This window comes from Mya arenaria, chromosome 1, assembly GCF_026914265.1.
Source record: "Mya arenaria isolate MELC-2E11 chromosome 1, ASM2691426v1".
NCBI classification, from domain to species: Eukaryota; Metazoa; Mollusca; class Bivalvia; order Myida; family Myidae; genus Mya; species Mya arenaria.
The window spans coordinates 47,135,104-47,158,577 of NC_069122.1; the positions used below are offsets into that span (position 1 = coordinate 47,135,104).

A 23,474-nucleotide genomic window follows, 5' to 3' on the forward strand; every position below is an offset into this window, starting at 1 on the left:
ATATATAATATAACATGGTTTCGATGTTGGCCCTGGCAGGTATACTAGAAAGCAACTGGAATTGTCTCACTACGGTAGTTCATGACACGTTCTCCTGGTTTCTTACCAGGAAACGGACTTCCGCATGATCATTTCTATTTATACCTAGTATTTCTATTTTGGTAGAAATATTGCAATGTGCGTTGTTCTCCTTTTCAAAAGTTTGGAGACTTTTTAAGTAAAGCAGTGAATCAAGGTTAAGATAAATCATTGTTTGTTCAGTAAACATTGGTTTATAGGTCCGTGGTGTTTCGTTCAAGATATGATATATTCAGGTTGTTCACAACACAATGGATTTAGTTGAAGTACATTATAATTTATGTATTGTATGCGTTCCCGGGTTTATAGTGATTTTATCAGTGAAATCACGGACCTATAAACCGGGCATAAGTCCGTGTTGAAATTAATATAAAATTTTATTTTCCCTGTTTTGAAATGTTAGCCCGCTTCCGTATCCCAAATCAATCGGCGTCCGTGAACAGTTCAGAAAACTACATTCAACTAATAAGCATTCATGGCTATAAACAATGTTTGTTTCATTAAGGGATCACAATAAATGATACAAGCAGTATTCCCGCCCCGGTTGTTCATTTAGCATTTAGAACATTCATTTGCATAGCAGCTCAAATATCTTTTATTTTTTGTGTTTATCTTTCAACCAGTCAAAAACTAGCACGGAAAAAGAAACAAAATGAATTAGCAAAATTAAATCTAAAATTACAAAGCGGTTTATACAAACCGTATCCAATTTTGACTGGGTTAATATATTCGTATCCAATTTTGACCCGCTTAAGCTATACGGGGAATTTATAGCGATCAATGCTTGAAGAGAACACTGTAAATATTGTATACGAGGACTCATGTAGACGTCGGGCAGGTCTAAGGACACAGTTTATGGGGACTTTTTATGACTAACACTCTATGAACTACATATCTATCTATACGGGGCCTTCCCCAGCACATTTTTTCGTACGCGAACAACGCTGGGGGTGCGTACCGGGGAGGAGGGTGTACGACACCCGTCAGCCTTGTGAAATTGTTAGGCTTTGAAATTATGTTCTGGTGCTATCCAAACACATCAACTGGATTTGTTCGATAATCAGTGAAATACAAATTAGGCGTTTTACTCACCACAAGAACCATTGTTTTCACGATCCGATAATGATTATTCATAGAATCAAGTTTTTTTTTCTTCTGGCAAATCAATGAGATCTCAGTAAAAAGTTTAGTACTGACTAAGACTGTAAAAAATGATTTTTATTAAAAATATGGGCGTTTCCAATTTAAGTCATTTTTGTTTAATGTCGAAAAACGGTTCCACAAATAATCACCAACGATTGAAGTTCCGAGCGGGGATCGATGTGGGTAAATCACTAGTTGCATTTTGTTTCCGATCAATTCACGGCTCTCAAAAGCACCCCGCCACCCCTTTTCTCGAAATATCTTATGCAAAACGAGCAAAACATTTTCTTATTTAAATTAGCCAAATTACTTAATTACTTGGACTTGATTTTACAAAATATTTATCGGGTTTCTAAATGATCAAGGATCATTTTGATCTATTTCATTGTATGTTATAATTATTTTGAATGTTTGAAATGAAATAAATTGAATATGTTTTTTTTCTGTTCGGTCATCAAAAAAGTTTCCTTAAAACTCTCAGAATGAGAATTTTACACAAATTATACCATAACAAAAATAGGGATATAAGGGACTTGAATTTGTCCAAACGAGTAATCTTAGCGTTTACTTATAACAGTTTTGTTTCATCGTCACCGTCAGCATTTTCTAGATAATACAGCTTATCGAATTAACAATTTGCAGTATATATTCATTAACTCGACGACCTCTATGCGTGTTTAATATACGACAAGCACTCTTTATCATTTAAAGCGCTTGTAAACCATGGCCAATACGAAACAGGGCTAGATTTTGACCCGCTCTATACACTATCGATCTATCGAACAGGTTAACCGTATTTGTATTCGGTGGCTGTATTCTTCATGACATTAGCTTTAGCCATGTTTAACAATAGATCCGATTAGTTAGGCTCTTGGACACTTCATATAAAGTGACATTTTATAAATTCGGACCGCCAGAGAAGTCACCATGAACAACGGTAGGAACTATATTTTATTTCTGATATTATTATTGTTTTATTATAATTCGAAACTGTTTAAAGTATTCTAATATTTATGGTTTAATCGGTTATGTATCGAAATGAAGTGCCTTGAAGATTTTATAGAACATTTTATTTTAAAAATCATGTGCAAAACAAATCATTGTCGTTAAATGTATGTGCGTCTTTTATATCATATGATATAATTCAACTTTAAAATCAATACATGCACTTGTAATTACAAACCTAAATTTTGAGTGATAAACCTTTAACTACTTACAAAATAATGTATTTATGGGAAATACTGATAACAAGATTGTATAACCGTAAACTTAATAACTGAAAACGTACAAATATTTAATGACTGGTGAGTCCTAAAATAAGTTACAGTAATCAACTAACTATCATCAGGTAAAATACCGTGTTTTATGCATCTTTCTTTTAAAATTAAACACGGCGTCCTTCTTAAGAAGTATTGGTTTCGATATTTATTCATCATTTTCGTTAAATTAAAACAATTGTATTAATTGCGGTACTTCTCATTTGCGAGAAAGAGCGGCATCTAGTTCAATATCAGTGATTTGTTGATAAAGTGAGACATTTCTGCATGCCGTCGTAAAACCGTTGTTTTTATGTCACTCTGTAATTAAATACTAAAACCAGTTAGAATACTTGGTTTAAACATGATTTATAGTAAAGTGTAAGGGTTCATAGTCATATCAATTTTCGGCTTTAGTTGTCAGATTATATATTCGTGGCGAGAAAAAATATAATGCTGCTTTACAATCAGTTCGAGTACTTGGTAAAACACGCTTAGTACTCTCTATACATGTTACCTTTTTAAATGTATGCCTGCACATGCAACTGTACTCAACCGTGCTTACCTGTATTTATTACCATCCTCAATTTCACCCGTATATATTACCTTTCTCAACCTCTCCGGCTGTACCTGTAACCGTTCTCTTCCTCTTCCTCAACCTCTCAGGATGTACCTTTAACCGTTCTCATCCTCACCTGAATATGTTACCTTTTCAACCTCTCCTGTACCTGTTACCGTTCTCATCCTCACCTGTTACCGTTCTCAACCTCTCCTGTACCTGTTACCGTTCTCATCCTCACCTGTTACCGTTCTCAACCTCTCCTGTATCTGTAACCGTTCTCATCCTCACCTGTTATCGTTCTCAACCTCTACTGTACCTGTAACCGTTCTCATCCTCACCTGTTACCGTTCTCAACCTCTCCTGTACCTGTAACCGTTCTCATCCTCACCTGTTGCCGTTCTTAACCTCTACTGTACCTGTTACCGTTCTCATCCTCACCTGTTACCGTTCTCAACCTCTACTGTACCTGTCACCGTTCTCATCCTCACCTGTTACCGTTCTCAACCTCTCCTGTACCTGTCACCGTTCTCATCCTCACCTGTTACCGTTCTCAACCTCTCCTGTACCTGTAACCGTTCTCATCCTCACCTGTTACCGTTCTCAACCTCTACTGTACCTGTAACGGTTCTCATTCTCACCTGTTACCGTCCTCAACCTCTACTGTACCTGGTCGGTACATGTGACCGTCTTCTACCTCACCTATATATGCTACCTTTCTCAATCTGGTCGGTACATGTGACCGTCTTCTACCTCACCTTTTCATGTTACCTTTCTCAACCTGGTCGGTACATGTGACCGTCTTCAACCTCACCTATATATGTTACCTTTCTCAACCTGGTCGGTACATGTGACCGTCTTCTACCTCACCTTTTCATGTTACCTTTCTCAACCTGGTCGGTACATGTGACCGTCTTCAACCTCACCTATATATGTTACCTTTCTCAACCTGGTCGGTACATGTGACCGTCTTCAACCTCACCTTTTCATGTAACCTTTCTCAACCTGGTCGGTACATGTGACCGTCTTCAACCTCACCTATATATGTTACCTTTTTCAACCTGGTCGGAACATGTTACCGTCTTCAACCTCACCTATATATGCTACCTTTCTCAACCTGGTCGGTACATGTGACCGTCTTCTACCTCACCTTTTCATGTTACCTAATCAACCTGGTCGGTACATGTGACCGTCTTCAACCTCACCTATATATGCTACCTTTCTCAACCTGGTCGGTACATGTGACCGTCTTCTACCTCACCTTTTCATGTTACCTAATCAACCTGGTCGGTACATGTGACCGTCTTCAACCTCACCTATATATGCTACCTTTCTCAACCTGGTCGGTACATGTGACCGTCTTCTACCTCACCTTTTCATGTTACCTTATTCAACCTGGTCGGTACATGTGACCGTCTTCAACCTCACCTATATATGCTACCTTTCTCAACCTGGTCGGTACATGTGACCGTCTTCTACCTCACCTTTTCATGTTACCTTATTCAACCTGGTCGGTACATGTGACCGTCTTCAACCTCACCTATATATGTTACTTTTCTCAACCTGGTCGGTACATGTGACCGTCTTCAACCTCACCTATATATGCTACCTTTTTCAACCTGGTCGGTACATGTGACCGTCTTCTACCTCACCTTTTCATGTTACCTTTCTCAACCTGGTCGGTACATGTGACCGTCTTCAACCTCACATTTTCATGTTACCTTTCTCAACCTGGTCGGTATATGTTACCATTCTCAACCTCATGGATATATGTTTCCATTCTCAACCTCATGGATATATTTTACCGCCCTCAACTTGGAATTATTACATAATACATTAGGCAATTTATCTAGTTGCAATATTAAATAATCGTGGCTAAACAAATCATGTACAAGATAAATATCACACAAAGCCTAATAAAGGTACAATCAATTCAGGCAATAGGTTGTATCAACTCGAAAATGTCTAACTTCCTGTAACGCTAATATGGGATTCCAGCGCAAATTGTTCTTGAAAACCATTCTATAACCTCCTATAGAAAACGACAAAATGAATACTATTTTGAACAATGTTAATATTTTGGAAGTCTCTGAGAAGCTCTTGGGAAACCTATTAACATTAACAGCATCAACTTGCAACATGGGAAGAGTATGTCTGGGTAACTAAGAAACCTTTGCCCGCCCGTGTGTCATCCCTATTTCCTTATACCGCCAGATGTCGGGCCTCATCACCCATAAGCTCCTAAACAATGATGTATAGAAACACGTGCGATATCGAGTTGTTCAAGTGTATGATATCGCTATATGTTCTTCGTAGATAACAAATTTGATCATTCATATGATGAACTTACATAATATAGCAAACTTTCACTCCAAACATTTTCTTGTAAAATTAAACAATCAGTTGAATCGATGTTCATCATCCTCGGCCCCCAGCGTATCATAACCTACACGTATATAATATCATATAGGTTATGATACGCTGGGGTGCCGAGGATGATGATCATACTAATACTATAAAATTTAACTTTAAATTTAAAATTTAATTTGTTTGCACTATCAGAGATTAAATCTTTTGACAACTTTTGTTATGTGTTGTCTTGGAACAAGTCAATTTGTGCGAAAATGCATGGTAACCAATTATATAATACTCACCAAAAAATTAGATCGCAGATTTTTATATATAAGTTCAAAAATTGATGTTTTATGCATTTTTCTTAAACCGTAAGTAACGGTTTAAACCATAAAATATTAATTTTCGAACGGAAATACGAAAATCTACGATCTACGATTTTTTCCAGCAATCTTATATCATTCTGATATGTTCGGGGATTAGATATTCTTAGAAACAACAGATGACCGTTCACTAGCTTTATTCATGATAGTATATCTTCCGGAAGTCCCGGTATCATATTACATGCACATACATATAGAGTGGCTACTGAGGACACAACATCCCTCCTCAATTCAGATTGAATGTTATTTGAAAAATATTAATATAAAAACAACAATCATTAACTAAAAGTAATACATGTATGTTATAATTATAATACGAATATATCAAAACTTAATATTGCAAACCACATCGATAACTTTGCAATTGATAATTAGATTATTAACATACTCTGGTGGAATTGATTCTGTGAACTTAACTATAGTGTTTACGGGTTTACAGATAATAACGCAAAAATTTGCTCTTTCCAAGACAAAAAATAAAAAAGTTGTAAAAATGGTAACTCTGTGAGAGTGCAGCTTTAAGAGGCGAAGTCTTGTTAAAATATGTGCAAGATAAACCATTAAGGCGCCAAACTACCCACATTCTCTCTGTACGAATGTCACTTTTTGGAGTGTCACGATTGAAATGTCTTATACAGTATTAACTGTCTGGTTGTGTCGAAATCAGGGTATGCGTTTTCATGAAATAAAAACATAACTTAAATAACGTGCTCGATGTTGACTTCGCCCTCATCCGATAAATTCCACCGGATTGCCGGCAATCGGAACTCCTCGGCTAGTATCAAGATATGTCTATCTCGAAGCTTGCCGGAGATGGCCGAGTTGTTACGATTGACTATTCTCAATTAACTATTTATTTCCGGGAACTCGATCTATTTATATGGCAGTATTGATAAATTGCAAGTTGAAAATTGTGCTTGATGTTGAACTGGTAGGCTGATTTACGTCACCAATAAAATCGAGGGTGGACGATATATATGCATTTTGTAGTGATAAGATGTTATTTAACTATCAAACCATACGAAGGAAGTGATATTATGATATCTAAATTCTGAAATAATTTAGATTTTTACTAGTTCTGTATCTGAGAGGATTATATTCAGGAAAAAAATCTCTGGTCTCAAGAGGTAGGTAGAGGTAGAGAGAAGGGGGTGGGGGATAAACATGTTTATAAAAAAAGACAATACTGTAATTAAGATCAAGGGTTGTATTCATAAAGCAGCTAAGTGGAGATTTAACTTAGTGTTTTTTTTACAGCGACTGCTTTATGCATCATTTAGACCCATTGTCATATTTTTGTGTACTTTGTTAATTTATACATCGAACGAGACATGGCCATGTTCGTCAGAAAAAAAACGCCCTATGGTAATGTTCCTTTAATTACATGTCTCCTTAAGGCTTTGTCTTTGATAAATGCCATGTATTAACGCATTGTCGGTAGATTTAACCAACGAAACCCAATCGTAACAACTCGGCCATCTCCGGCAAGCTTCGAGATAGCCATATCTTGATACTAGCCGAGGAGTTCCGATTGCGTACACATATGATATCATATAGGTTATGATACGCTGGGGTGCCGAGGATGATGCTCATACTAATACTATAAAATTTAACCCTTTTTGATTTGTTTTTAAGAGATGTAGCCTTGTTAAAATATGTGCAAGATCCACCCTTAAAGGCTAAAGCGCCAAACTAGCCCCATTCTCTCTGTACGAATGTCACTTTTTGGAGAGTGTCACGATTGTTCAAAATGTCTTATACAGTATTAAACTGTCTGGTTGTGTCGAAATCTATGGAAGGGAATATCCGCCAGGACATTCATACTGCTAAATGACATTGTGATGTTATTAACTTGCTTATGAGTTCTGCAACATGACAACTGCATTTTAGTTTCTTACATTTGATGTACAAGCAATTCATCTTTCCTGCTTCTTATTGTTAAGGAAACAATCCTTTCATGAATATCATTCATTCTTGCATGATATTGACAAGTGCATTCAACCTTTTTGCTTGCTTACTGCAATATTGAAATGTTTATTTATACTATTCATAACTGCATTCTATGTTTTTCTTCGCGCCTACTGAATGTAACGAGCAATTATTAACTTCCTTGTGGATCTTTCGTATTTCTTAACTTGATTGTTACTGCCTTTTGGAATTTACATTATTCATGTTTGCAGCCATTTGGTTCAATACAACGAAAATTTTATTCTGGTAAGTGCATTATAACATTACAGGGAACCAATAAAAATGTCAAATTCTAGCGCAAATTACTATATACGGGAGACCACTCTCGACAGCAAATTCAGGTGTTCGGCAGTTTCCGTGGGTTAAACGGTGAGAGAGTCCAAACTTACCCGTCTACTTCCGTACTTGTGTTGTTACTGGGTGTGTTTTCGTTGGAAATGATGATGCGGGAAGTTTTGTCTTTAAATGAGTTATTATCAACAAACGAATAGATCGTTCGATTGGAATTACAGAACATACACTACTACTGACTGACAGGGATATATCTTGTCGGCAAAGGTAATTTTACAAACTTTAAAAGCCTTTTCGATGCCTATTTCTTATTGACAATTTCTGTTTTCATACGGAACACATTATAGAAAAAAAAAAAAATATGATAGAAATCAATGTGTGACGTTTTATGAGTAGTACTACTCTTACCTTAGACTTAGTCAGTTCGTACCCTAGTCATCTCATATGCTGTTTGGTCAACTGTTTCTTGAAAGTTGGATATATGTGTGTTGATTATGCACCAGTCAATTGTAACCACGCCCCCCACCCCCATGGTCCGGGGAATAGCAGGGACTTTGACTTTCGGTCCAGCCAAGCTTAGGCAAAGTCCTCACCCTGCAGGGACAAACTGCTCGTGAAACCCCCGCCAAATGCCCCGCACCCAAGGGACCCTAGGAAAGGCCCATTACCCACTATATTTGGCGGGAAGACAAAACCACCGCAGTCACCCGGCACTGCGGGGCCACCTGGAAGGTAAAAACACGGTCCTTTTCCCCGGCTATCCCCGGTATACCCACGGGCCTGGGGGCCCGTGGTTACAATTGACTGGTGCATTATTATGTAGTGTTAAATTATATACCCATGTACGTGTTAAATAAACAATGCATTTCATACTATTAATTATAATTAAATTTGTTATTAGGAGCTGGTCATGGACCTTTGCCGTCCTTTATCCAGAGCCTTCCACAGCGATGGCAGATATATTGCTGCTTGGATCAACACTTGACCACGCCGTTGAGTCCAGGATCTCAGTGGCAGCCATGACAACATCAACAGAATGACATCTGCATACATTTTGCACCTCTTCCTTGTGTAAGAATAAACTTTCCAAGACCTCAGCATCAACATTTCTGTATTTAAAACTAAAAATAATAACCTGTTTAAAACATATTAGTTTATAAATAATTATATACAGACAAAGTAAATTATATCATTTGTTTCATAAATGTGTTTTATTTTAAATGCTGTAAACGCCATAGCTTCATACCTGTAAAATTACTGTTTAATGATAGTCTGTTTAATCATTTAATTGTATATGGGCAACATTTGATGTAACATCACTTAATGGAATTTTTTTACAAAAAGTCATTGTGAATATGAACAGTTTTCAAATGAGTACATTTAAATTGCAGGCTGTCAGACTGAAACATCTCTGACAGAATGAAGTGAATGAATCCCCAGGATTGTTCCTCAGGAAAATCTCTTCAACCAGCTGTTGACAGTTTGCATGCTCTTTGGATGGAATTACCTTAGCTTGGCTTCCAGAGAATCTGTTATTTAAAAAAACTGGGCTGCTTTGTGTTATTGATTTATTGACCTTAAATGTAATTTATATGTATTTTGCCACTATTGTAAAAACAATGGGCATATACACTAGCATATGTTTGCAAACAGACACATTTTATTTTTGTAAATATCTTGAAAATACATTTTGTAGGTTGACCTCAGACCATGAAAGATTAATGGTAGGTTATCTTTGACCAGAACATGACCAGTATTGTTTTTAAAGTTTGTTGGTCAAAGGTGATGGTCATGGCAAACAGTGGTTATTCTGCACAATGACTCTTAAATTATTTGACCTAATACCATTGATATTTAGTGATTGGTATATCAGTCCAACACATATGTAACAGGGTCCTGCTGAAATTCAGCAAGAGCTTATAAGCATTGCAAATCATTATTTGTGCATGTAACTGTAAATACTATTACGCTTTGTGTCAGAAACTTGACCATCACAAATTAGGGTCATTGTTGATCTTATCTTGTTTCATTATTTTGCATGTTTTGTCTCAGAAGCATCCTTCATTTAAGATTAAACAATAGAACAGATCTCAATTGTGTGAAAAATTGCTGAAAATTTTAATTTTCTTAAAGCCTCTATAAGTAACTTTTGTAGCCATAAAACATCGATTATCAATTCAAGGGGGTGAAATAAAAAGGTTCTATCTGCTTCTTTATTTAATGTCACTTGGAACCTTTTTGCATTCGCCCATGTTATTGGAAATTTAAGAAAAAACTATCTGATCTTTTGACAGCAGTCATATATATCACTGTTTTCTAGACATCTAGCAAAAAAATACCTCATTCCAAGACAATTAAGATGTCAAATCAGTTGATCCGGCTGTGAGAGAGCAGCTTTAAACAAAGACTATATGATATGTTATGTTTCAGAGCCAATGTTTTTGTATAATTATATAAAAAGTTTTGCATTTACATGTTATTAAATCTGTGTAATTTATTCAACTTGCTTATTATGTCAATATTGTAAAAAGGTTATAAAATAGGCTAAATATGCACTATGCACATGAATTGTTTAAAATCACCCTGAGCCTCACTGCAAACATTTAAAACTGTATAATTTTCATCTCTGAGAGAGAGGCATGTGTCAAAAGGTTGCGCCCTTAATCATCCTCTCTTATATCAATTCCTGCTTGTATTTAATACAAGGAAATCACTGGTATAAATTAATAGTAAAACATTCTTTATGGTCAAAAGTCAATATTACAGTCATTGCTTTTTAACCAAATTATTTTAATAAATTTATGCAAGATCTTTGCACATACTGACAGATAATTGTCTTAATTAGTTAAATGAACAATAAAAGGTTAAAATGCAGTCATATTTGACTGACTTTTAAAAAAGCCCAGTGTACAGCTAAGGCGAAATGTTTTTTTGTTTGTTTCCACAAACCTGACTGATCACTATTTTTTCTGCTGGACCTACACTTTTTTGCTGTAGTATGTATTTGTTTTCTTAATTTCCCCCAAAAAAACGTGTTTTTTAGTGAACATGTAAAATTTTAACCATGTTGACAAGCTTGACCATTTGAAGAATAAGGAGGCTGTTGGTGTTCAGTTCAAGGTTTGGGGCAAGTTGGCATTTTCACTAAAAACTCCAATACCTGTTACACAGTTGTTTAGGACCATCACACTACATGTACACCCTATAATCTTCAAAGATATTCCAGGTAGTCATGATCAACTCTTCAAAGATACCTCAGGTAGTCATGATCATCTCTTTATAGATACCCCAGGTAGTCATGATTACATTTTCATAGAAACCCCAGATAGTCATGATGAACTCTTCATAGATACCCCAGGTAGTCATGATCAACTCTTTATATATACCCCAGGTAGTCATGGTCACCTCTTCATAGATACCCCAGGTAATCATGGTCACCTCTTCATAGATACCCCAGGTAGTCATGTTCACCTCTCAAAGATACCCCAGGTAGTCATGATCAACTCTTCATAGAAACCCCAGGTAGTCATGATCACCTCTTCATAGATATCCCAGGTAGTCATGATCACCTCTTCATAGATATCCCAGGTAGTCATGATCAACTCTTCATAGATATCCCAGGTAGTCATGATCAACTCTTCATAGATATCCCAGGTAGTCATGATCAACTCTTCATAGATATCCCAGGTAGTCATGATCAACTCTTCATAGATATCCCAGGTAGTCATGATCAACTCTTCATAGATATCCCAGGTAGTCATGATCAACTCTTCATAGATATCCCAGGTAGTCATGATCAACTCTTCATAGATATCCCAGGTAGTCATGATCAACTCTTTATAGATACCCCAGGTAGTCATTATCACCTCTTCATAGATACCCCAGGTAGTCATGGTCACCTCTTCATAGATACCCCAGGTAATCATGGTCACCTCTTCATAGATACCCCAGGTAGTCATGTTCACCTCTCAAAGATACCCCAGGTAGTCATGGTCACCTCTTCATAGATACCCCAGGTAGTCATGGTCACCTCTTCATAGATACCCCAGGTAGTCATGATCACCTTTCAAAGATACCCCAGGTAGTCATTATCACCTCTTCAAAGATTTCCTTTTGTAACGATGCAGTTGTGCAAGCATACTTTAAGACTACGATCCAATAGGCTGGTCGAGGGGAGATCAATGCAAACTGTACATGGATGGTTTGTGTGGTAAGGAGCCCGCTTTTTCAAGGGAAAGTTCTGTGATTAGTTAAACAACAGGTCAAATTGCCGATGGTGTTAGCAAAAGTTAGTGTTTTTTCGATGTATGAAGTTGAATGATAAGCCATAGCTGTTAGACTTTAAAGGAAATTCACTTGGTGGTTTAAGCCTGAACAAACGCCAAGATCAATCAATGCTTCAGATCCTTGATCTAACGTGATTTGCAAACAGAAGTGTATAATAGTTACTGTGTACTTTCAGAAGAATTAATTTGTGACACAATTTACATTAGTTCCATTTTATGTTGGTATTTCCATGCAGATAAGTAACCATACTTGTATGAAAAACTATTTCTTAATTTCACCAAGCATGGAAAACTACCTACAATGGAAGTGTTTTTTGTCACAGATCAATCATGTCATCAAAAATCCACACAATTCTTTCATATTGTTTCAATCTTCTCTTCAACTTTGGCCCATTTCAGATGAACTTTTTTCAAAGCACAGTAAAAAAGACCTTCATCATATAGTTTCTTGTAATTCCTCAGATGAATCCAATTCTGTTTATCTAGTAGTTTCTTCATATAATTTCAATATTCTCTTTAATTTTGGCCCATTTCCGATGAACTTTTTTTTTAGAGCACAGTAAAAAGACTTTCACCATATAGTTTCTTGTAATTCCTCAGGTGAATCCAATTTTGTTGATCTAGTAGTTTCTTCATGTAATCCAATCTATTTTTGTAGATCATCTTCTTAATTTGATGTTCTTGTAATATCTCAGGTTAATCCAATTGTTGATCTAGTAGTTTTCTTCACATAATCCAACCTATTCTTGTAGATCTCTTTCTTAATCCAATGGTTTTCTAACATTTTCTCTACATGTAATTCCATTTTCATGTTTTTTCACTAACTTAAAAGTTATCTGTTTCTTTACACAACCAGTTAAGACTTTCTTTCAAGTCTTTACTGATTCTAACCATATTTCTTACATAAATCCTGTGTATTATCTGTAGACTTCAAAATCAAGCAACATTATTTTAATTTCATAGTTTTTTCAACTGAATCAAACTTAACATAACTTTTGAATCCAAAATCCAATCTTAGGTCAATGATTCCAGGTATTCAGTTGATAAACTGCATTTTTTAAGATTTAAAACTTCACATCAGGGGTCATCACCATAACTATTCATATGAAGACATATATACCAAGTTTTCTAGATGCAGTCCTTTAAAGTGAATCGCTTATGTTTTTGGACCAAAAAATTAGTTTTCTCGGTATTGCATCTGAAAACACTTATTTTATCATTATTTTATGATATAAAAATTGCAGAAAAAAATACAGTGATTAAAACAGTGTTTCGGTTTAAGTGGGGTTCGAAACCACGCTGGTAAAACCAAGAAAACAGTAGAAAACAGCTGGCTAGTCCACAAAACCACCAGGACTTTAACAAAAATGGTGGATATGTTGACCTGTTAAGGAAACATTCATAATATCATGTGATAACATGACTAATGCGTTTGAAATTGTGTTCATCAAAACGATATTTGAGCAAATATCAACATTTGCTGAAGGTTCCAGCTTTTGGTAATTTTGTTTTAACACTCCTTATGATTTGCCACTCTTTATTTCGGAATTAATTAAAAAAAAAAGTGCATTTAACTAATCATGAGCAGGTCACTTTAAAACATATCCCCTAGCAATGGTCACCAGTATAGAAATAGACGTCGGCAACAATCGATAGTGAAATTAGAACAATCGATTATGGAAACAAGGGACGTAGTCGCTACTGACTTATTTTCTTTTTCTGGTTAATTCTAGTTAATGTTGAAATGTAGAGGTGTTACTATATGCTAATTTATTTAGTCAGATTCTAAACAAGGCAGTAAGTCACTACAGACCTTATTTCAAATTTTCTTTGTAACTTAACTACTAAAGGTTTGGTTCTCAACTTCTCATGTTAATGGTTTAATTAAAAGAGGTTGTAACAATTTAGTTTTCTCAGTTTTTTGAAAGAAAATTTCTTGCAAAATTTCTTGCAAAACATAGAATATTCAACTGATTGTTGTTATTCTTGTTACTGACTGAATAATAAAGATTATTATAAAATGAAATAATATTATGCACCAGTCAATTGTAACCACGCCCCCCCCGGTCCGGGGAATAGCGGGGACTTGGACTTTCGGTCCAGTTAACCCCGGCTAAAATCCCTGCCCTGCGGGTACGAACAGATGGTAAATTCCCCGACAAATGCACCAGCACCCCAGGGACCCTAGGTAAGGCCCATTCCCGGTTATATTTAAAGCGAAGACAAATTTACCGCATTCACCCGGCACTGTGGGGCCACCCGAAAAGTAAAAACAAGGCCCATTTCCCCGGTTATCCCCGGACCTGGGGGGCCGTGGTTACAATTGACTGGTGCATAACCTGTTAGTGTATCATGTATGGCTATGCTCTACTGAACAGATTATTTGCATCAATGGCTTAATTTGGTAATATTATGCACCAGTCAATTGTAACCACGCCCCCCCCCCCCCCCCCCCCCCCCCCCCCCCCCGGGTCCAGGCCCGGGGAATAGCCGGGACATTGACTTTCGGTCCAGCAAACCCCGGGGACAAACTGATGGTTAAACCCCGGCTAAATGCCCACACACCCCAGAGGCCCAATCTCCGCTAAATTTGGCGCTATGACAAAACCACCGCGGTCACCCGGCCCTGTGGGGGCACCTGGAAAGTAAAAACAGGGCCCTTTTCCCCCGCTATTCCCGGTATACCCCCGGACCTGGGGGGGGGGACCTGCATTAATAACAAATATGAAAATATGTGATACCGTTCTTCCAAAATTCTTTGTACTCGGACACAAACAACAATTTCTTGAATTTCCAACTCCTGTATTTTCTACCCTCATCACATGTGTAGTCACAGAAATCTTTGACGTAATTATGTAAACAAGCATCTGCCAAAATACACACTGTCGTTTACTTAAATCCACACTGTCTCTAGTTATTTACGAAAACCCTCAACTGTCCGAATTGGGGTCCGATATGTTCACAGTGTTTAATTATCTGTTATTGATACTGAACATATTTCTCTTCCTGACTAGGTTTTAACATTATTGGCACAATTAAATTGCATGAATTTTGCCAAATGAGCTTACCTAAATACTGATTCTTGATTGCTTTCGGTTTGGTGTTTTCGGTTTGTTGTTTGGTTGTGGTCGAATCCGTCTGGTATTTTTTTTCTAAGACACCGCGCATGGTTCATCGATTTTACGGAAACTGCCGGAAATTCTGGTTCCCAGCGTTATATGAATTACATATTACAAATGGTAAAGGCTCATTTGATTAACTTCATGTTGCTTAGTGCTTACTTAGTATTGTTTTCGCCTTGCATAACTTTCAATCATTTAATGCCTAAACTACTATTACTTGATATCTAATAAATATATACGTATAATTACATCCAGCATATCAAAGAGCACAGCTACGCAAGTGAAGATAGCAAAAGTAAGAATCCATTTGACAGATTTATGAATTAACAGGGACCTATATACAAAACAACAACAACGGGCAACAACTAAATGTTAACATGCATGTGTCAGTTTTAAATAATGGAGGAACGATTTAATCAATTTCACAAAGTAAAACGTACAAAGCAATAAGAACTTGTTCGTATAAACATTTTAAGATGGCACAGAATGTATGCATTTGCCATTTACACGCAAGAATATGTGATTCACATACATCAAATAACACAAGGCAATATGCAATTGTCATTTAGCAGCATGCATGTCCTGGCGGATATTCCCTTCCATAGAAATCAGGGTATATGCGTTTTCATGAAATAAAAACATAACTTTAATAACGTGCTCGATGTTGACTTCGCCCTCATCCGATAAATTCCACCGCACTGCCGGGTTAAGTTTCTCCATACTATTCTTAATAAACTATTTATTTACGGTAACTCGATCTAGTTATGGCAGTATTTATACATTGCAAGTTGAAAATTGGGGACCGTGAAAAGTGTGCTTGATGTTGAACTGGTAGGCTGATTTACGTCACCAATAAAATCGAGGGTGGACGATATATATGCATTTTGTAGTGATAATACGTTATTTAACTATCAAACCATACGAAGGAAGTGATATTATGATATCTAAATTCTGAAATAATTTAGATTTTTACTAGTTCTATATCTGAGAGGATTTTTAACAATATATTCAGGAAAGAAATCTCTGGTCTCAAGAGGTAGGTAGAGGTAGAGAGAAGGGGGTGGGGGATAAACATGTTTATAAAAAAGACAATACTGTAATTAAGATCAAGGGTTGTATTCATAAAGCAGCTAAGTGGAGATTTAACTTAGTGTTTTTTTACAGCGACTGCTTTATGCATTATTTAGACCCATTGTCATATTTTTGTGTACTTTGTTAATTTATACACCGAACGAGACATGGCCATGTTCGTCAGAAAAAAACGTCCTATGGTAATGTTCCTTTAATTACATGTCTCCTTAAGGCTTTGTCTTTGATAAATGCCATGTATTAACGCATTGTCGGTAGATTTAACCAACGAAACCCAATCGTAACAACTCGGCCATCTCCGGCAAGCTTCGAGATAGCCATATCTTGATACTAGCCGAGGAGTTCCGATTGCGTACACATATGATATCATATAGGTTATGATACGCTGGGGTGCCGAGGATGATGCTCATACTAATACTATAAAATTTAACCCATTTTGATTTGTTTTTAAGAGATGTAGTCTTGTTAAAATATGTGCAAGATCCACCCTTAAAGGCTAAAGCGCCAAACTAGCCCCATTCTCTCTGTACGAATGTCACTTTTTGGAGAGTGTCACGATTGTTCAAAATGTCTTATACAGTATTAAACTGTCTGGTTGTGTCGAAATCAGGGTATATGCGTTTTCATGAAATAAAAACATAACTTTAATATCGTGCTCGATGTTGACTTCGCCCTCATCCGATAAATTCCACCGCACTGCCGGGTTAAGTTTCTCCATACTATTCTTAATAAACTATTTATTTACGGTAACTCGATCTAGTTATGGCAGTATTGATCAATTGCAAGTTGAAAATTGGGGACCGTGAAAAGTGTGCTTGATGTTGAACTGGTAGGCTGATTTACGTCACCAATAAAATCGAGGGTGGACGATATATATGCATTTTGTAGTGATAATACGTTATTTAACTATCAAACCATACGAAGGAAGTGATATTATGATATCTAAATTCTGAAATAATTCAGATTTTTACTAGTTCTATATCTGAGAGGATTTTTTAACAATATATTCAGGAAAGAAATCTCTGGTCTCAAGAGGTAGGTAGAGGTATCTAGAGAGAAGGGGGTGGGGGATAAACATGTTTATAAAAAAGACAATACTGTAATTAAGATCAACTTAAGGGTGATATTCATAAAGCAGCTAAGTGGAGATTTAACTTAGTGGTTTTTTTACAGCGACTGCTTTATGCATTATTTAGACTCATTGTCATATTTTTGTGTACTTTGTTAATTTATACACCGAACGAGACATGGCCATGTTCGTCGGAAAAAAAACGTCCTATGGTAATGTTCCTTTAATTACATGTCTCCTTAAGGCTTTGTCTTTGATAAATGCCATGTATTAACTAGTGATGTTCCGATGATCGGTTATAATCGAAAATCGATTGGTTGGGCCTGAAATCGGCGGCAATCGATTGTATTTGGTTATAATCGATCATCGAAAAAAAAAAATTGAAAAAAATATAAGTAGGTGTTCAGATGTTATCTTTAACAAAATGGCTGATGAAAGCCACAATGAGCAAGTAAAAATGAACTATTTTTTATATAACACTTAATAACTTTAATCATAGACATAACGTATATGCATAAAATGATTAAGAGTTTAATAATGTGCATTAAACTAAACTTCACTTTAGGTTTTATCTAGTATTTAAAAAAAACAAAACGATTGTACTATCGATACTCGGTTACTTGAGTGGAACCGATTATCGATAGTAAAACTGGAACCGATTCCCAACACTAGTATTAACGCATTGTCGGTAGATTTAACCAACGAAACCGCGCAGTGTGCTTCATTCGGAACTCCTCGGCCATTTTTATTAGGTTGTTTTCATTTAAAAGGCTGAGGAGCTCCGAATGAACATGTGACAATTCCCGCAATTTTATTTCCGGAAATGACGTCATACTGAGAAAATAAATCGAATTAATAAGTAAAATGTAAACACAAACCAGCAGTTGACTTATTTCGGAACATTATCTATAGGTTACGTTCCTGAAAAAATGCTTATTGGTCATTTTAATATCATTTAAACACCTGAATAAACATAAGTATGTGAAAGGTAGTAATCATCACACGCTACTCGCATGCTACGGGAACTGCTGTATGATTTAAAATGTCCAAGCAATGGTGGAAAAAAACTTGATAGGCTTATGACAATTAAATAGAAAGGTCTACAAATATCATTAGAATGAATTTAGGTATGTATAACTGTAATGTAGATTGTTAAAAAGGTCAAACTGGTTTTTTAGAAATCGTACATTATCAATTCATATAATATTGAAGGCTTATTTCCGCCCCCCCCCGGTTTGTACTGTACTCTTAAGTTGTTAGTCCATATAAACAGCGGCTTCAGAGTTTTTGACAATTTTTGCTTTAGTGTTTAGAGAACAGAATGAATATCCAAAGGTTAAAAAAAGTTCCTTCATTGTGCATTATTGTGGCTACAGAAAAAAAGTTCCATACTGATTTGATTTGATTTAGCCAATAAAAGGATTTTGAAAGTATACATGCATGTATATGGCATAAATGCTAACCACAACAAGCGGACACACAGAGCACATCTGCCAATAGAATCTGTTTTGCGTTATCTCAACATAATAGTAACATTTTTTTTTCATTTTCCACGTTTATAGGACGCGTGGGTCCAATGGAGGTTGGGGAGAATATTGAAGGTGAACAGGAAATGACATCACCAATTAATGGTGGGAATGATATTCAGGAGTCAAACACAGAAGCGAACGGCACTGTTGTCGAAAAAAAGGTGCAGAACGGTGAAAGTAAACAGATGTCAACAAAGAAGTCAAAAGACGAGACTGCCGTTGTCGTGGCAAACGGTAACGGACTTCCGCCTAAGAAAGGGGAAGAGTCGGGTTCAGGCGGCTCGAGTGACACTGGAAGTGAGAAGTCTGATGAAGAAAAGAAAGATGAACCCATGGTCGGCGTGTTTGAACTGGTAAGGCGGTATTACGTTTATATACTACTGGTAGTCTCAATACATGTATGTCAGTGATTGACTGTGTGGTAGGAAAATGGTTGTTTAAAACTTGTTAAAAACCTGAAGGGAAACAGTATTTGCTGCTTTCAATAAATTTACTTTTTAAATTGTAAGAGATGATGAACAATTCTGCATGTAATGTGTTGTATAAAAGCCAAACAGCTTTATTTATTTTATTATGTCAGGCTCTCCATAAATGCCCTGATAAGAACTATTTTACAAATAAAACATGCCTTAAGCAATATTATGGAATTCTTAAATAATATTCGCTAGATATTTTATGCAACTATATATAACACCTTTTTTATATATTTTTTCATCAGTTCCGTTACGCGACAAAACGTGATGTACTTTTTATGATCATTGGGACGATCTGCGCGTTGGCGCACGGGACAGCGTTCCCTCTCATGATCATAGTCTTCGGGGAAATGATTGATCTTTTTGTCAACTCGGGGTTGTTTAGTGGCGTAGTTCAACAGCTGGATGACTTGGGAATTTTAGCCAACCTTACCTACACGCAAGCTCAAGTTATAGAGGATCCAGATCTGCTACAGTGAGAACACCTAGAAACTTAGTAGTACTGTTAAATCAGTATAGTGACAAAAAAGTTATATATTTAATATTTTAATCACTTGTTATTCGTTGACATACGTTAAATGTCACAAAATGGTTATACCTGTAGTTTTACAAAATCATGATCGCATATATACAGGTCTGTTTTTTTTCCAAGGCAGTCAGACCGTCTTAGCGAAAAAATAAAAGAATGTTTTTTTCAAGATAAATCCAAGGTCCACTAAGGGTGCTAACCAGTATACATCAAATATTTAAATTTCAGATCTCATCTGACCTATATAGAAACCACTGATGTCAACAACACCATAAATATGCAAGTCATTCAAGATGCCATCGACAATGATTTGTTAGAGGTCATGCGGAAATTTGCCCTTTATTACATAGGTGAGTATCTGAAACTTAGTTACTCCCCTTTTGTTATATCAACCCTTACATCAGTTGTTTCCCTTAGTACAGATAATTCTATTGTAGGACAGTAAATGACACACAATTTAAAAATAAAATGAAAGTATCTAATTGATAAAATTACACAATTATGTTAACTAGTGTAATTATTTTGGCAACCAGTAATACTTTTAACAGCTGTACCAGTACAAAACTTGTTTTGGGAAAACATGTTTATGCCAACTTATTATGTTACCATTTCCTTCAACAAGATTTTATTTTATTAAATATCATATGTTATGCAATAGTAACTGACTTGGCTCATCGCCCAAGTTATTGAAATAATACAGGAGCCTGAAGCTTGAAGTGACTTGTATTATTGCAATAACGAAAGTTTTGCAGCTGTGTTATTACTGTTTTGTTCCATAATAGTCATGGACATCATTCAGTAAGTAGCCTGCATGTAAGACTAGGTGAATATCGTTGTATTTAAATTATTTAAATTAACTTGCAACTAATTGCAAGGTGAGGGATCTGCCAATGAATGAACACAACATAGAAAATATTCTAACATCTAACAAAATGGTACTTGTAAGTGTTTTAATTTACCTTTCGGTTTATTTTTTCAGGTATTGGGTGTGGTGTGATTGTGTTAGGATATTGTCAGGTCATGTTCTGGATGGTAGCATCAGAACGCCAGACCCATCGTATTCGCACCAGTTTCTACTCGAATATCTTGCGGCAAAACATTGGATGGTTTGATACCAACGAATCAGCAGAGCTAAATTCTAGATTAACCAAGTAAGAAGTCTTGAATCATTCATACATTTAGTTTGCAGGGATGGATGCAGGATTTGACATTGCGGGGATGTGTGTGCGGGGTGGGGGTGGGGGTGGGGGCTTAATTTTGGGGTGCAACTCAGAGTTACATTTGATATGAAGGATTTTGGAAGGGATACAAAGGAAGAGTCCTAGTTACAACCGCCCTTGATGATAATCTTCTTTGTTTTAACAAAAGATTATTTTAAATCGAAGTCAAAATGCATTTGTGTATCCAGGGTTACCTTGCGACTGAAATAGTTTAAACTTATTTACCTTACAACGATTGTGAAACAAGTATTCACAACATCATATTATTCACTGTCGTTGTCACGATGTTACATGAGAGTGTGGTCTTGTGTTGTGGGGTGTACCAAGGGGGAACCCACTCTGGCTAGGTGACCACAAACCAAACTCACATGCTCCCAGGCCAGGACTCAAACATGGGTCACCTTAGTGAGAAGCGAGTGCATTAACCACTGTGCTAACCAGACAACCTTAACCTAAACGCGACTTAAATATTCATAGTTTAACAGTATATTTAAATCTGTGTGGCTCAGCATCATGTCAAGTAATGTAGAGACCAAGCTTGAAATACATGCATTATTTAAACTTCAAACAGGCCCCCTTCTTCACCCTATCCCCCCAAAAATAAAATAAATGAAAATAAATAAATAATATAATATACATGTTCAACAATGCTATTATCCTAAACAATATGTCACTATTGATTTTGCGTTTTAATAGCTAAAACATAACAAAGCTAACCTTTATTTTCAGTGATATCTCCAAAATACACGATGGTATAGGCGACAAGATCGGAGTGTTTTTCCAGTGGATGTCTGCATTTGTTGCCGGATTCACTGTAGGCTTCGTGTATGGCTGGAAACTCACTCTGGTTATTCTCGCAATCAGTCCTCTATTAGCCGTTGCAGCTGCTATCATGTCCCAGGTTGGACTTTCATTATTCACTTGTAATTTTTAAATACCTTAAAGCTGCACTCTCACACTTTTGACAACTTTATTATTTTTTGTCTTTGAATGAACCGATCTTTGCGTAAATATTTGGAAACCAGTGATATAAGACTGTTGAACAATATCTGGTCACAGTTTTTAAGATTTACGTTTGAAAATTGAAGTTTTGTGGCTATAAGTGTTACATTTCAGAAAAAAATATTCTGAATAAAACATCAATTTTTTTAACATAAAAATGAAAAACTGTGATCTCATCCTAAGACAAAAAATAAAAAAAGTTGTCAAAATGGTTCATCTGTGACAGAGCAGCTTGAAACCATTTTATAGTAAAAACATAACCATAAAAAGATATAAAATTAAATCATACCAGAATATTAAATTTAATATTTTCTCAAGTATATTGTTGCTTAGTCATTTTGGATTTTTTTTAAGCATTAGAATTTTTCTGCCATTTCCCATTATTCTTATGTTTTATATTTGTTTATGCACATTTTTATTTCTTGTTGTCTGCTTATGTTTCTTGCATTGCAGGGCTTTGCCTTGATTCAAAATAGAAGTTGAAACGGTTGTTTTTACAATTCGCCTACTTCGCCTTTTTACTTCTTGTTTGCTCTCTTGAATACATGACTAAATGCATGTTTTGAGTTCCAGGTAACTTCAATAAGGTGTTCTAAAATTGAGGACATTTGCATCAAAAACAGTAGACAGTACCCTGAAATGAAAATAAATGACTTAGGCAACTATTTCAAAAGAGGTCTAAGCCCCTAAACCCTGCTTTTGCCATGAATCCCTCATACTCAAACAGATCCTCATTTCTTTTCAGGATTGACATTTATCAGCTGTTCAAGATCACATGCCTTTTTACATAAATCTTATATGTCAGTCACTGACAGTGATTCCAAGACTAAAAAGCAGACTCCAAACAAATAATGGATCACTCACATATTATAAAGTTATTTTGGGGGTCAAGATCCTGATTTATTTATGTTACTATGATGATGATGAATATCATTTCTATTCTCTAGCTTGTTGGTATGACGTCAAACCTTGAGCTAAAGGCGTACGCCAAAGCTGGAGCAATTGCAGAAGAGGTGTTGGGTGCCATACGCACTGTTGTAGCGTTCGGAGGGCAGAAAAAAGAGTGTGAAAGGTAAGCCAGGTAGTTAATGGACATTAACATGGTGGCTTGAGCTAGAACACACC

General features: G+C 36.2%; 1 protein-coding gene and 1 long non-coding RNA gene across 5 annotated transcripts in view; both read left to right on the forward strand.

Annotated features, from left to right (window-relative positions):
- The first annotated feature begins 2,018 nt into the window (after positions 1-2,018).
- The window catches only part of LOC128226240 (ATP-dependent translocase ABCB1-like), a 37,033-nt gene continuing 15,577 nt past the window's right edge, over positions 2,019-23,474 (forward strand). The window contains exons 1-7 of one of the 4 annotated variants that reach the window (XM_052936153.1): positions 2,019-2,158; positions 19,159-19,478; positions 19,844-20,073; positions 20,356-20,477; positions 21,107-21,278; positions 22,077-22,248; positions 23,297-23,421. In XM_052936153.1, the coding sequence (XP_052792113.1) occupies positions 2,149-2,158; positions 19,159-19,478; positions 19,844-20,073; positions 20,356-20,477; positions 21,107-21,278; positions 22,077-22,248; positions 23,297-23,421 (1,151 nt within the window). In that variant the 5' untranslated portion in view covers positions 2,019-2,148. Of the gene's footprint in view, positions 2,159-6,742; positions 6,899-16,308; positions 16,475-17,372; positions 17,563-19,158; positions 19,479-19,843; positions 20,074-20,355; positions 20,478-21,106; positions 21,279-22,076; positions 22,249-23,296; positions 23,422-23,474 lie in introns of those variants that run through there. The other 3 variants (XM_052936360.1, XM_052936289.1, XM_052936223.1) reach the window with 3 other exon arrangements.
- Positions 7,651-10,527, forward strand: LOC128226523 (uncharacterized). The gene is made up of 3 exons (XR_008259693.1): positions 7,651-8,297; positions 8,932-9,101; positions 9,422-10,527. It is a non-coding gene; the product is annotated as an uncharacterized LOC128226523 (long non-coding RNA).